Genomic DNA, 14,729 nt, shown 5'->3' on the forward strand with positions numbered 1-14,729 from the left:
ATGTCTGTGGTGGTTGCTGCTCTGCAGATGGGCAACTAAACAAAACGATTCTGCCAAAGAACATTTCAGTGTGGTTTGTGCTCCTGGGGCCTGGCACTATTCTGAGGCTCGCACCAAGCAAGAAAAATATGTTTTGGCATCTGTTACATAAACCGTATTTATCTTATTTTCTTTGGTATGTGCGAGTGTAGTCATCCATACCTGTTTTGTTGATGCAAACCAAAACAAGCTTCATCATTTGTCATTTGGAACGCAGTGATGTTCTTTGATGTCGTGAGTCAATGAAAAGCCGAGCAGGATTATATTCATGTTAGTTTATTGAACAAGTCTATGACTCAGTATGGGACAGAGGATGACTGACACTTTTATAATAATACTGTACTCTAAAATGGCATGTCTGCCTTTTTTCCAGTAAATCTCTGAAGTACAATATATACACATTCTTAATATGATACATACTGGCATTAGCAAACTAACAACAGCCATTATATTGCGATTTGATGCTGTTTAATCATTTATGATAGAGGGTTAACTGATTTGAATCCCCTTCATGACTTTAAATACATTCTTTCCCTTGCATACAAAAGTGGATATAAATGACACATCTCCACTCTTCCATTCACATACAGTGCTTTTTCTCCAAAATATACTAATTTTGCATCCACTGACTTAAGAGCAAACAAGAGTAAAAGCATTTTCGATAACAACATACCATTTACTAGCTTAAACTGTATTATTTCTCATCCTGCCAGTATTATTTTCTGGAAATGTCTACGATTTTCTCCCAGTCTTGAGAGCATTGACGCATATTTCTCTATATATGCATACAATGAAATTATTCATGCAACTAATCTCAATAAAAGCTATTTCTTTTGGATATGCACATCAGACAGAAAAAGTTTCCCCAATCTGATTCATTGTTTAGAAGCAATAAAGTAAGATCAATACTTCTGAAAATCATTAACTGTATGTTCCAGAAAAAAATCTGAGCAGGTTTCTTCTTGAGCGTAAAAGAAATCAAATATGTTTGATTGTGTTGACGGAGCTTGTGCAGCTTGTATTCACATCTCAAACATGTGAATTGTTAACCACTTCCTTATGGTGCATGGATAATAATTACAGTAGTAACAGACTAATGATTGAAAAAGTATTTAATAAAGAAGATTAAATTTCTAACTAGTCGACCTTAAAACTGTGATCCATTGTCTAGTAGATCATTTCTATAGCTTCGTCTCAGTAAGCTATACACAGTTGACTGGATTTAATATGGCTGAGCAGCTGTGCAGTTATGATGCACATCACCTTAGCAGCAAGCACTCGAGAACACACAACCACCCGCACACAACGACACGCACAAACACATCTTTCCCGCTCCCTGATATCAGTCTCACCGAGTTATTTCTGGGTGCTGTAAAAGTTGTAATGTAATGCCCGTTGGTGTGTGAAATTGAGGTAATTATATTGCGTTTACTAGCGTCTACCAGGAGGTTTTATAGAAAGTGTGACCAGAAAACTCAATCTAGACTGAAGAGCTTATGCTATTGTGTATCACAACACAGAGAGTCTGGGGCAACATGTGAACTTGAGCTAAAAGGGAATTGGTTGGTCAAAAAGCATCACATTAGAAGGCTATGCCACATATCCTGTAACAGATTACGTACGTTCAACCTTTTCCCCCTCCACTGAAAGGACCATCAGATGGGTTGAGATTTCCCCAGGCTCAAAAACCCAAAGAATAGACATAGCTTACACAAAAACAGCACTTAGTGGTTTCTTCTTGGTCGCCCACTCACCACAGAGATGGACAAATAAAGTTAAGTGTTACAGAGGTTCCAAAATTTCACAGAGACACACCTTGTGGTGAGCTTCCTTTCTGCACACAATATATATATATATATATATATATATATATATATATTTATATCCAGGTTCATGTGCTGGCTCTACTTCTGTGGATTCGGAGTAAGTGCTAGTGAGGGAGAAGCAGGTCCGATTGGACACAAGCCCTCATGTGACCACCTGCTGTACTGTTGAGCGTTCGTGAGGACATGATTGGTCCCCGCAGTGCAGCCTCTTTAGGAGCCGCTGGAGTTTATGCGAAAAGTTCTTGTTCATTTGCCTGTACATGAGGGGAATGACAAAGCTGCTGCAGAAGGCGAGCAGCACGGATAAACATCTCAGGAAGAAGTATGTGGTAAGGTGGTGCCTGTTGGAATAGCTCCCAGGAGCTCCAGCCACTGTGTGCACCAGTAAGGTCATGTAGTATGGAGTCCATAGAAGAAACTGCATGCACACAGAGGCCAGCAGCAACCTGTGGATGGAAGGATCGAGCCTCCCAGAGTCCTGGTCCAAAGGCGTAGACTCCTTCCTGATTCGGAGGATCAGCACGAACGCGTAAAGCACGGCGACCGCCGGCACCACATACCCGATGAACATCATGATGGCGTCAGCCGCCTCTTTGTTTTGCATCTTGGAGCACTCGATGATCTTAGTGGAGACGTGATTGCACACATAGAAGAGCAGCGAAGAGAAGCTAGTGAGTACGGCACCGCCCCAGATAAAGCCGCAAACATGCTTGGTGTTGTAGACACTGGACATGTAGGTGCGAGGAAGAGCCCGCTCAATATAATAGTCCAGACTGAGCAAGGTAGTGGAGTACATGATGACCAGAGAGGAGATGTTGAAGAGAATGAGGAGGGTGATGTAGATCTCATTGTTGTATTCCCACATGGGCCAGCGTGTAAAACTGGGGCCCAGCAACTCTACTGGAGCCACCAAGTTGAGCACCAGACCAGCAATGGCTATGTTCACAAAGTAGACATCAGGCATGGTCATGGTGACCTTGTTGGAAAGGTTGACCACCACCAGCAGGGCATTGTAGCAAAGCCCCACTGGAAAGCAGACAATGAGGTACACCAGAGAGAAGACGGACAGAATGAGTCCGAAGTCCTGGCAGAGCCGGAGGTCCACGTTGTCGTCCGTCTCATTGTAAACCATGCAACTCCACATTGCTAGACTTTCCAAAGGTGTCTGCTCCGTCTTTCAGAATCAGCTGTAAGAAAGAACATGAGCAGAATGTTAATGCATTGGTTTGTTTTCAAAATTATAAAACGCTTTTATTACCCGACAAGATCCGGGGTGTCCAATTCTGCTCTTTGAGGGCCGCTTTCCTTTAGAGTTCAGCTCCAATACACTGCCTGGGAGTTTCTAGTGATCCTAAAATCCTTGATAAGCTAATTCAGGAGCGTTTAATTCAATGATAAAGCTAAACTCCTAGAGCAGGATTGGACGCCCTTGAACAAAATTATGGATAGCTGACAAATGCACTGATCATTTCTCTAGGTTTACAACTTTATGTACGTGGGAAATAATTACATAGTGCACCTGTAATGCTAAATTTTCATTACTTTCTAGGTGTTTCCTGATTTGCAATGGCTTGCAAAAACCTTCTTGCTGTTGTTACCACCACATAGAGAAGAAAACTGAAACCATGCATAAACAGCACAGTCAACGCACAAGCATTAAATTTCCACTTCCCTGCATCGTACAGACTGAATTAAACTCAGCACAATATGTTGCACTGGAGAGCAAAACCCTAAACACAAGGACTTCATTTCAGTCACCACGTGCCATTAAGGATCATGTTGTACAAAAAAGAGGAGGGACACCATTATATGACATCAGATGTTTCTTTCCATAACAATAGGTTCCACCTCTCCAGCTCAGCACCTTGGCTCGTTGGGCGGTGACAATGCACGTGCTGTGACCAAAGGATGGCATAATTCAGCTCTACGGCTGTGAGTCGGGCAGATTTATGGCATGAGATGTGACATGTCAGGGGAGCAGTGGATGCACAGTGTGAAGTTTGAGTTCAGGATGAGGTCACAGCGCGGACACATGCAGAGAGCAGCTCTGCAGTCCACTCATTAAAACATAATGACATAACGCTCTCAGTGAGCTCTCACAATGTGAACAACACTTTTGTATGATTACACACAGGCTACATTATTGCTTTTTTTAAATTTAATTAGCTTCCTGGCTTCTCTTATGTAAACAATTGGTAAAGAGAGCAAAGATAAGGAGGAAAGAGAGCAAACAAGCCAAATTTGAACCTGGTTTCCCGTGTTTTTTATATGTGATAAACGTGTGCAAGCCAAAGTTATTTGTCCCTACTATCTTAATTTGGAATAATCTCAATCATTGTGCACTTCCCATTCACAAATACTTCCAATCTTAATTAATTTAAAGTGACTATAGAATATATGTTAAGTGAATGTATTCATAATAACAACATAAAAACCAACAACAATTCAATTAAATCATTACTCACAATTATTTGCATGACAATTGTCAGAAAAAAAAAAATTGTGACTGCCCAAGTCACATATATAATGTCTTAAGAACATATTTTGCAGATCAAACTTCCTGACACAAGGCTTCTGGCTTTTGTGTGCATGTCACCATGTATTTGGTCGTAGAGTTGGAGTCTTCCCAGACAACGCTGAGCACATCTGAGCAGATATAATGACTGTTGAGTGCATGTTCCTATGTCTGCTTACATAACACAGTCACAGATCGGCTGTTTTGGCCTGGAGACAGGCAGCCATGGATTGCTCCACTATGACTCTTGCCAGAGGGAGGGGAAACTCATTTACTCTTTTCACCTTGTAGTCACACACCTATGGTGAACCAGCATGTTTTCTGCATCAACAGCTCTGTACTATGCAGCACTTTATGTAGCGGTCTAACCGGTATGTAACTACCTGTAAATATCTTCATGGCAACACTTAAAAGGGTTAAACTCTGGTCTAGAGGAAAAACTTGTAAACAGGGATGTACGATATATCGGTCAGACGGTCACCATTTTGGTATTGGCAGATATGTGTATTTGTAATGTTACCGTTATCGGCCCGATAAGAAAATTTGTTTGTCTGTTAACCATGATGGTTTTGAATTGCTTGAAATATGACTGGAATAACTTCAAAAAGGAAAATTCGGTTAAGTGCAACATGTGCAGCGCAAGTCTGTCGTTTAGGCTACATAAAATTAAAATGAGGACATTATAATTGTGTGCTTGGGACATGGCTTTAAATGGTGAGACTGTAATCAGGCTCTCAAAAATTAAATAAAAAATTTAGATTTAGATTTATCAGCCAAAATATCAGTTATTGGCTTTCAAATATAAAGAATTATCGGTATCGGCCAAAATCTTCATGTCGGTGCATCTCTACTTGTAAAGACAAAATTGTTTTCCTCACTGGCATGAGACTCGGTCCTGTTGGGAACAGGAGAAAATAGTTACCGGGGGAAAACAATATGTGATGACATGGTTTCTAAAGGGCAGGTGTAAAAGTCTGATTCCATAATGGCCATGCCGGCTTTTCTGCATGAATTACTTTCAAAAGAAACTGAATATCTTGCAAATGGACTTTGCTGCTAGCAAACACAATGGATCAGCCAAGACTAGTCATTACCTGTGTCCCTATCTCTCACTTAAAAACAGTCATCATCCTGTTCCCTTCTTCCTCTTCCTGTGACCATGGCAACCAATTGTACAAATAAGGGCAGTACGGCTGAGTTTTAGTTGCAAAATGTTAAAATCATCCGTTAACTTTTTACACATCCACTGAACCAGTTTTATCTGAGGAGAACAGGTCTTCAGACTGCATGCTGCTCATGAGGGATTACAGCCTAATACAGGGTTCCAGGCTGCGACCAAAATGGTCGCATATGCGAGTTAAAATTTGATGTGGTCGCATTTGTGCGAGTGCATGGTCATGTACTACTCAGTTAAATTCACGCATGAATTTTCCTGCATTGAACTTGTTTTAGCGCCCGCCAAAGTCTTATTTGATCGGTGAGTAATGTAGATGAACTGCTGCGCATGTTTAACTGAAAGAACAAGCAGAGTGCGAGAGCCCCGGTCGCGCGCGCGCGCTCTCTCTCTCTCTTCGGAGCCAGGCGAGAGTGTAAACAAGACTTCACCGTCTCCAAACTAGGCGCTGTCTTGCTCTCTCTCCCGCGCGCATATTAATCAATATAAATCGACACGGTGGAAAAAGGTCGGAAGAGTTTCCGTGGAGCATTCGGAGATGTTTTTTTTTTTTTTTTTTTCTGAATTACAGCTGGGTGTGAGTAGTACGGAAGAGGATTAGGGCCAGGCAATAATAAAAAAAATAAAACCATCTCGAGATTAAAGTCATTATAATGCGAGATTAAACTCGTTAAATTTCGAGAAAAAAAGTCGAAATACAATCTTGAGAATAAACTCATTAAATATTGAGAATAAAGTCGTTGTGTTTCGAGAAAAAACTCGTTAAATTTCGAGAAAAAAGTCGAAATACAATCTTGAGAATAAACTCATTAAATTTCGAGAATAAAGTCGTTGTGTTTCGAGAAAAAACTCGTTAAATTTCGAGAAAAAAGTCGAAGTAATTGTGAGAATAAACTCGTTAAATGTCGAGAATAAAGTCGTTGTGTTTCGAGAAAAAAAGTCGAAATGAAATGTAACGTTAGAGAATAACGCATTTGATCAGTGTTCATTGCATAACCTGATAGAGGACATGGCAGAGTTAGATCACTTAGACAATCTATATTTTTGACTTTCTTTCAGTAACAAAGAATAGAACATTAGGTCTAGGTCGGCTAGGTGTTTTTAGAAGAAAAAATCAGTCCAATTTGCGCGATGTACTCGCTTTTGTCCAACATGAAATTCATGGAGGTTTCATGGTTTCCCAGGATACCATAAGACGCATTATTAAACTTGTTGATCCTCAAGGTGTGGAATTTCGACGAAGGAGACGCTTGAGAAGACGCCACTTTCGCTGGCCAAAATACATTCTGGCATATGGACAGCCATGATAAATTAAAACCGTACGGCATTGCCATTAATGGCTGTATAGATGGTTACAGTCGTTACATTCTGTGGATGGAGGCGTACACAACCAACAACGATTAATAATGTGTCTTATGGTATCCTGGGAAACCACGAAACCTCGATGAGGTTGATATCGAGGCTATGCAATGAACACTGATCGAATGCGTTATTCTGTACATTTCATTTCGACTTTTTTTCTCGAAACACAACGACTTTATTCTCGAAATTTAATGAGTTTATTCTCAAGATTGTATTTCGACTTTTTTTCTCGAAATTTAACGAGTTTTTTCTCGCAACACAACGACTTTATTCTCGATATTTAATGAGTTTATTCTCGAGATTGTTTTTCGACTTTTTTTCTCGAAATTTAACGAGTTTTTTCTCGCAACACAACGACTTTATTCTCGATATTTAATGAGTTTATTCTCAAGATTGTATTTCGACTTTTTTTCTCGAAATTTAACGAGTTTAATCTCGCATTATAATGACTTTTATCTCGAGATGGTTTTATTTTTTTATTATTGCCTGGCCCTAATCCTCTTCCGTAGGTATTGTGCTAAATAAGTTGCCTTATCTTCTCTGAAAAGCGTTCCGGACATTCAGCTGACATAAAAAAAAAAAAAAAAAAAAAAAAAAAACCTTTAATTAAACGAAAAAAACTATCCAGTGATGAAATGTTTTCTGTGTTGACACAAATCTTGGATGTCCATGTCCTAACTGCTGGGATAATCACACAACGCGCATGACACGTCCAATTCGCGAACTAATGACTCCTTTGAACCGATTCATTTTAATGAATGGTTAAAACAACTGATCTTTCAAACAGTGAACTCAGGAGACGTCTGAATCGGTGTACTAATCAGTAACACTTTACAATAAGGTTCTATTTATTACATAAATTACATAAAAAGTACAGTTTGCTTACTCAAGCTTAAGCTTTAAAATAAATAAAACCACTTGTTTTTTTGAAAAGCATTTGACTACATTTTCCCACACAGTGCTATCAAGAATCGATAAGAGAATCGTTAAAGAATCGGATCAATAATCAGAATCGTCAGTGGCATTATTATTGATAAAATCTTATCAATTCCCATCCCTATGTGAATACAGTAAAATTATAATCAAACATTAAAGAACATAAATGTTTTTTTATTAGTTTTTTTTTTAGAGTTAAAAGATAAATTTTTTGCTAACATGAGGTCTTGTGTCACTGTCAGTCTTATTACATCAGTGCAAAACTAGGGTATGCAGATTAAGACCACTATTCATCAGCATGCATTGATTAATCCCATGGCATGTAGCAAAAAAAAAAAAAAAGGTGCGACCAAATCATATGCTGGTGCGACCAACTGAGAAAGTTGGTAGCACCAGTGCAACCAGTGGAAAAGTTAGTCTGGAGCCCTGTAATAGATAAAAATCTTTTCAAAATCAGCTACTCGTTGCAGTCTGAAAAAATTAACTAGTTGTTCTTAAGAGAGGCCTGCATAAGTAGGGCCCACAGCAGTCACATGATACTTCAGAAATCATTCTAATGTGCTGATTTGGTGCGTAAGAATAATTTAACGGGATTGTACATTTTTATACACAGACGACTATTCAACCATCCTGCCCGTCCTTACTGTACATCCCTTGCTTTTCAAACTTGCAACCAGCATCTTGTCAGCCTCAAGAGACCATGACCAAACACTGTCTATGCTGGAAGACTGAAGCATTCTTGAGTGGGTGCAAAAGGTAGCTGACATCACTGCTTACTGTAAAAGCATGTCATTTTGAGAATAGTTCTTCTAACGCCTTCAGCTCACGGCTCACACACATGAGCAAGCTCGACTGTAACGGTTAAGTGTCCATCCACTGTGTACCTCTCAATGTGCCCTGTTATTAACTGTACCTCCCTCAAACAAACAAACAAGAAATCTTGGCTGACCATGCATCTGGATGAAGAGTGTTATGGGAGTCGAACTAAATGCACTTGACACTTTCAGAGAAGTAGTCAACCCTCCGCCCATCAGATGAAAAGAGGGCTGCTCCACACCCCTCGTATCCCCACTGGAATGTACAGCAAATTCTCAGAATCGGCTGAGTGATGTCACATGATTGCATTTTCTGAGCTTTGTGTGTGTGTGCGTGCTGCATGGGTTTAGGTAACGAATCGTAAACGAAGATGAGGACTGAGTGCTCTGGAGTCAAATCATGTTGTGCTACAATACATTTTTTACTTTTGTGTTTCAGCTGCAGGGATTTAGGAAATAAAAAGCAGACTAAGAGGAAGACGACGTATTTGGAGTCAAAAATACAAGGCTTTGCATATCGAAATAGAGATGACACGCAAAAGTGACGTAAACAAAAATGACACAAACAAATGTCTACAAATATCTAAATATGGTTCTGCATGTTAAAAAATCTCAGTGATTACAATGGAAGTCTTTTAAAAATGTTGCCAAAATGTATTCATCTTTCGCAGAAGTGCGTCATACAGGTTTCTTGTTTTTTGCCATTTTTACAGAAAACTGTTATGCCACAGTAAAAACCTGTTAATTAACTGTAAGTTACCATGTGCATAACCAACTGTAAATGGTTATTTTTAAATATTATATGCAATAAGAATTTTACTGTAAAATACTGCAAAATAAAAAAAAAATTCTAAAAATAAAAGTAGTTAAGAAGTAAAAATAAAAGAAGTATAAAATATCAATCACCATATTTTATGGTGAAAAACTGACTGTATAAAAAAGATGGACTGCGTGTCTAAAAAATAAAAAATTTGTAGCCAAAATATCCCAGAAATAACCACTGGAATCTTGTGCCGATTATGTCATTTAGAGCCCGAGTCTGCACACACACACTCGCACAGTAGTGATCCTGAGGTGGAGCCACGGCATCATGTCCCGCACATAGGCTACTCCCGCTCCCGACTCAATAGCAAGCACAGCTGGCGTTACACCAGGTTTTAATAGCATCTAATAACTAACTAAAACCAAACTTTTTGGAGAAATCAACACTTGAACATATGTCAGCATGATAGGAACTACTCAAAATGACAGAAACCATGGAAAAAAAATGTAATTGGATTATTTTTTCGATTCCATGAAGAGGGCGGGGTTTATGACCTATACTGCAGCCGGCCACAAGAGGGCGATCAAAATGTTTTGTCTTCACTTTTCAGGACATGTGCGTCACACTTGGGCTGTGTCCGAAACTGCATACTTCACTACTATATAGGCTAGTAGGTGAAAAACAAGATGACAAAAGGCGACAAAAGAGGTATGTTTGAATTCACAGTATAAAAGAGTAGGCAAAAAGTTCCCGGATGACCTAGGCCTACTATTTCCAGCGTGATACTGAAGTGTGCATACGATGGACACTTTACTATCCCATGAGGTCACGGGAGAGGATTTGTCAATGGCAGTGAAGCGACGCTGGTACGTCACATGATAGTGACAGCATGGCGAATGTAGTACGGCCTGATTAGATTCATACTACACACACTCGCACTATTTAAAATATACTTTTTTATCACTTGCAAAGTAGGCTACTTATTCAAAATAAGTACACTCAAGAAAGTATGCGATTCTCAGAACATTCACAGTAGTCCTAATGTGACATACATTTCTTCTATTTTTGTTATCAGTAATGGTTATAGTTAGCCTGGGTTCCCCCTGCTGCCTTGCGCGCAGCGTGATTTTACTCACGCTGCTAGGCAGCCTGGACACCATGGACCAGATTTTCCCCTCAAAACGGGAACCAATCACAGAACGGGGAGGGAGCAGCAAGACGATGACGACATCTATGTGACACACCGAAGCAGTTTGTTTATATCTATGGATCCAACATGGCATCAGACGCGAAGTTACCTTTCGATGCAGCCTTAGATAGTGTTCTAAGTAGTTTAGAACGCAAGTTTATGTCGTCTTCTTCCTCGTCCAATTTCTGTCGCTCTACATACGTCATCTGGTATAATTGAAACGATTGGCTATGAGCTACGCCTACGTACAGGCGCATTTGATAGACATTCGTAGCGCCCAATAAACGGCTCTCGGCATTCGTAAGCCACGCCTCAAATACGAGAAAATGAACATTTGGTTCCCAGACCACGTCTCAATGAGACTAGGTCTGACGTTAGCCAGGCTAGGTTATAGTTACATTTTATCTTATTTAGTTTATTTTTATTGCATAATTTTAGTGTCATGTGTGTTGATGATCAATATGCCATTCACATGCCAGAAAAATTGTCACTGTTTTCAGGGCTGCCAAATCTGCGAAAAAAAACAGACAAATCAATCAAATATAGCCCAAAACAAGCCAAATGACCCTATCCCAAATATCAAACCTCAAACCACTCCTGAACCTAAAATACACATTTTACAGTCATTGTTATGTGTTATACACAATTTCAACTTTAAAATCACTATATAGTAGTAATCATATACATCATAATGTATTCAAAATCTTAATGTACTCATATAGGAGCACACATGAGCTCAAACGCAGTTCCCCTCACTCATCATAGCACATTGGTGGAATATAAAATGACCAAAATATTCAATAGAGAAATGCAATTTATGCAATATATCAAATATCTTTAGTCCGCGCCAACAATTTAAAAGTAGCCCAATTCTGCTGGAAAATCAAGTACTTGGCAACCCTGCTGTATTTATTAACAGTGAATTTCTGGCAACCACAGCTGCCAGTTTTTTACTATAAATTTAAGCATTTTTTACATAGTGAAACAACACGAAGGTCAGTATGTATGAAATCAATGTATGGTGTTTTTACCCAACAACCCTCTTCCAAAACTAACCTTGCAACAGGCAGAAATAGTAGTAGTGGTCATCTTGGTATAGAGATCAAAGTGTGCCTCATAAATATTCATATAAAAATATTTAATATTCAGCTGAAAATGTCAAATAAATGGATCCTCAGCCATGTGAGCTTAAAGTTAAAATGTGTCTGGTTAGAAAGTATGGGTGTTGCAGAGTTTCGCACCTCCAAGTAACTTTATTCAACACCGACTCGACCCGTTTCAATCTCTCGTCCTCCAACAGCGCCATTCATTCTTACATGCTTTTCATCACCTACACGCAGCCGGGGCTCTGATGACCAGGACATTTTTCTAAGGCTTACAATACTTTCATGAAGCTGTGAAACACAAACAAATGTCTCAATTAAACCTCCTGCACATATCTGTGTTAGTCGTCCTGACACCGCCACAGCTGTGTTGACCCCTGGGACGGCATGTTCTCTCAGCGCTTCTTTGTAAAGTTATCAGCAGGAGACATCACTCTGAGTGTTTGAGTACCGCGTGCATGGTTTAATCGCTAGGCAGTCTTGAACCGAGAAAAACAAATTCATTGCAGTGTCGTTCCTAGTTATACAAAGCGATTCACGTATGATTTGCCTAGCATAATTTGTTTACTGGTGAACATTATATTTTGGTGTGTACGTCATGTATTAGCATTGTGGGTTGTTGGGGTCACTTATATAAAAATATCTCCACATTTGGAATGAAATATATAGACTGAAGAGAATATGAGGGATCAAAGTTGACAACTGTATGAGAACATTTTATGTAATCCTCTCATGTCCAGCTGGACAGTCCAGACCATGCTGGAGAGTAAAGCGCTCGCCAATGTCTTTAGGCAAAGATGCATGCTTCTCTCAGCTGTCTCATATGAGGTCTGCGATCTTCAACAGAACTCATAGGCACATTGCCATCCTCTTACAAGTCCTACATGGACCTGATCCAACAGTAACGTAGCCTCTCTGGGGTTTTTGGTTGTTTAGGCAATCAAAAGAAGTCAGTGTCACTTCCCTTGCAGCAACATCATTTGTACATTGCGAAATAAACTAATGTGTCAGTGCGAAACTAAATTTCAGGCAAATAAAAACAACATGGTAATGCTTTTCCATCTATGTTTTTCTCCTCAACACAAAATTAATGGAATTAATGTTTGCAAACCTCAACATGTGCTACTCTTTCCAAAACCAAACACATACAACACAAAATGTGGTCTAAAAAGCAAATGAAAGGCATTTTGATTATATTTAGTAAATATTACTCCAAAACAGTAGCTAGTTTTCTTCTCAAAGGTCACTGGTCATTAATAAGTCAATGAGAATAAGCAACTTAAAATCACTATTATTTTGCCAAGTAAGACATGTTCCTGGATCAACATATTTTGCTGATCCTGCACAGAATTTAGCCCGATACTAATCCTAAACCTAAATCAGAGGGAAATGACGATGAATAAGACTGATGTAGAAGCACCTAACCCTGGTTGTAAGTCTAAACTTGACATTAAAAATGTGTCCCTTAAATCTGATTGGTTGATTGTTTCAGGATCAATAAAGATGTTGATCCAGGAACATGTTGTACTTGGTGAAAACAGCAACTTACAAATCGCCTTACATCAAGTTTAAGAACAATTAAACACCTGTAATTTGTTTGTTCAATACTTAGCGGATACTGGTTTGTTTTTATTTTTAAATATTAATTCAAAATAAAAGTTAAAATTGATCAGCTATACAGAGTGTTTAAATGTAAAGACACAGTGTGTTCCTTACAATTGTTGACGGATGTTCAAAGGCACCTTCATGGAAAATATAGTTAACCGAAAATACTAGGCTAAATGTACAAAACCCTTATATAGCCTACTTTTTTTCTGCGCATAATCTCAAAAACAACCCGTACGAAAATTGAATTGTAGTAAAAGTGTATTAACCATGTTTTTTTGGCAGATGGATTTGTATAACCACGGCCATTGTTAATTTGTGGTTCCCATGTTTTTTTTTTTTTTGTTTTTTTTTAATAGTTTTTTTTTTTTGTAAAACCATGGTTAATTGTCTTTTAGTAAACATACAGCGGGGGGGGGGGGGGGGGGGGGGTTGGGGGATCTTCACAATGACTAAAAATATGCCTATGTTTGACTGAGCAGTGAATATCATTGGTTTGTTTTTCATCCGGGCATTACACGTTTGAGTTTAACCTGTCTGATGTTGCTGTTAACTGTCACATATATGCCACACTTCGAGCGGTGAACTGTTATAAAGTGTCTAACGTGCATGAGACTGATGTAGCGAGCTCTCTCATCACTGCTGACTAGATACACCGGTTAAATGCTACTTTAAAAACAACTTTTAACTCAATACAGGGAGGTATTGGCTAACCTACTCACCAGAGAGAGGACCAGTTCTTGGCACTGAGAGACAGCTCTCTACGGAGGCATCGGGTTCTGCTGTATTTCCATTGACATTTCTCCTCGGATACTTTGACAAAAGCTCCCAAATCGGTAGCTAGACTTCCAGGACTTCGTATTAAAAAAAAAAAGTAAGTAAAAATGCGATCGATTAAGTCGCCAATATGTGGCGTAAACACAGTTGCATATGGTACATTCGTCTCTGGTCCGTCAAAGCTTGTTCTGGAAAGGGGAGGACGCTGATGATCTTACTACGAATCGAGTGGTGCTGAACTCTACTGTGTGTACACACGTCACGTGACCCTCCCCCACAGTCCTCTTCAAGAGGCCCGACTGCAAAGTTATGAAATCTACTACGGTAAACCTTAGTTGTTAATATTCACAACACAAACTGTCGCTATTGGACTATCAAAACAAAGGCCCTCGTAGCTAATTAATATTCATTAGCAGGCGTTTCGCTATTGGAAGGTTGCCGAACAACGCCTGCGTAGGGTAATTAATATGCATGAACCTAGCCTTTGCCATTGGAAGGTTACCTGGCAACGTGAGCGCGACCTTCTTAATATTCATTAGCGTATAGCCTTAACCGTAGTAGCATTCGTAATTTCGCTTAGCTCGCAGTGAATGGACGAGTGTAGTGGAGGGAGGGAGGGAGGGAG

General features: G+C 39.4%; 1 protein-coding gene across 1 annotated transcript; it reads right to left on the reverse strand.

Annotated features, from left to right (window-relative positions):
- Positions 1 to 306: 306 nt before the first annotated feature.
- On the reverse strand, positions 307 to 14,369 carry gpr146 (G protein-coupled receptor 146). Its single transcript, XM_081366782.1, has 2 exons — positions 14,050 to 14,369; positions 307 to 3,052 (listed from the first exon to the last, which is right to left on the reverse strand). Exon 2 carries the CDS (start codon positions 3,007 to 3,009, stop codon positions 2,008 to 2,010), a length of 1,002 nt encoding a protein of 333 aa, XP_081222908.1. The 5' UTR covers positions 3,010 to 3,052; positions 14,050 to 14,369; the 3' UTR covers positions 307 to 2,007.
- Positions 14,370 to 14,729: the final 360 nt, after the last annotated feature.

Source organism: Scardinius erythrophthalmus (genome assembly GCF_964197995.2).
Source record: "Scardinius erythrophthalmus genome assembly, chromosome: 1".
Taxonomy (NCBI): domain Eukaryota; kingdom Metazoa; phylum Chordata; class Actinopteri; order Cypriniformes; family Leuciscidae; genus Scardinius; species Scardinius erythrophthalmus.

Bases quoted from the DNA above. Each gene is read 5' to 3' on its own strand.
- gpr146 (XM_081366782.1), bottom strand. From the start codon at position 3,009: ATGTGGAGTTGCATGGTTTACAATGAGACGGACGACAACGTGGACCTC.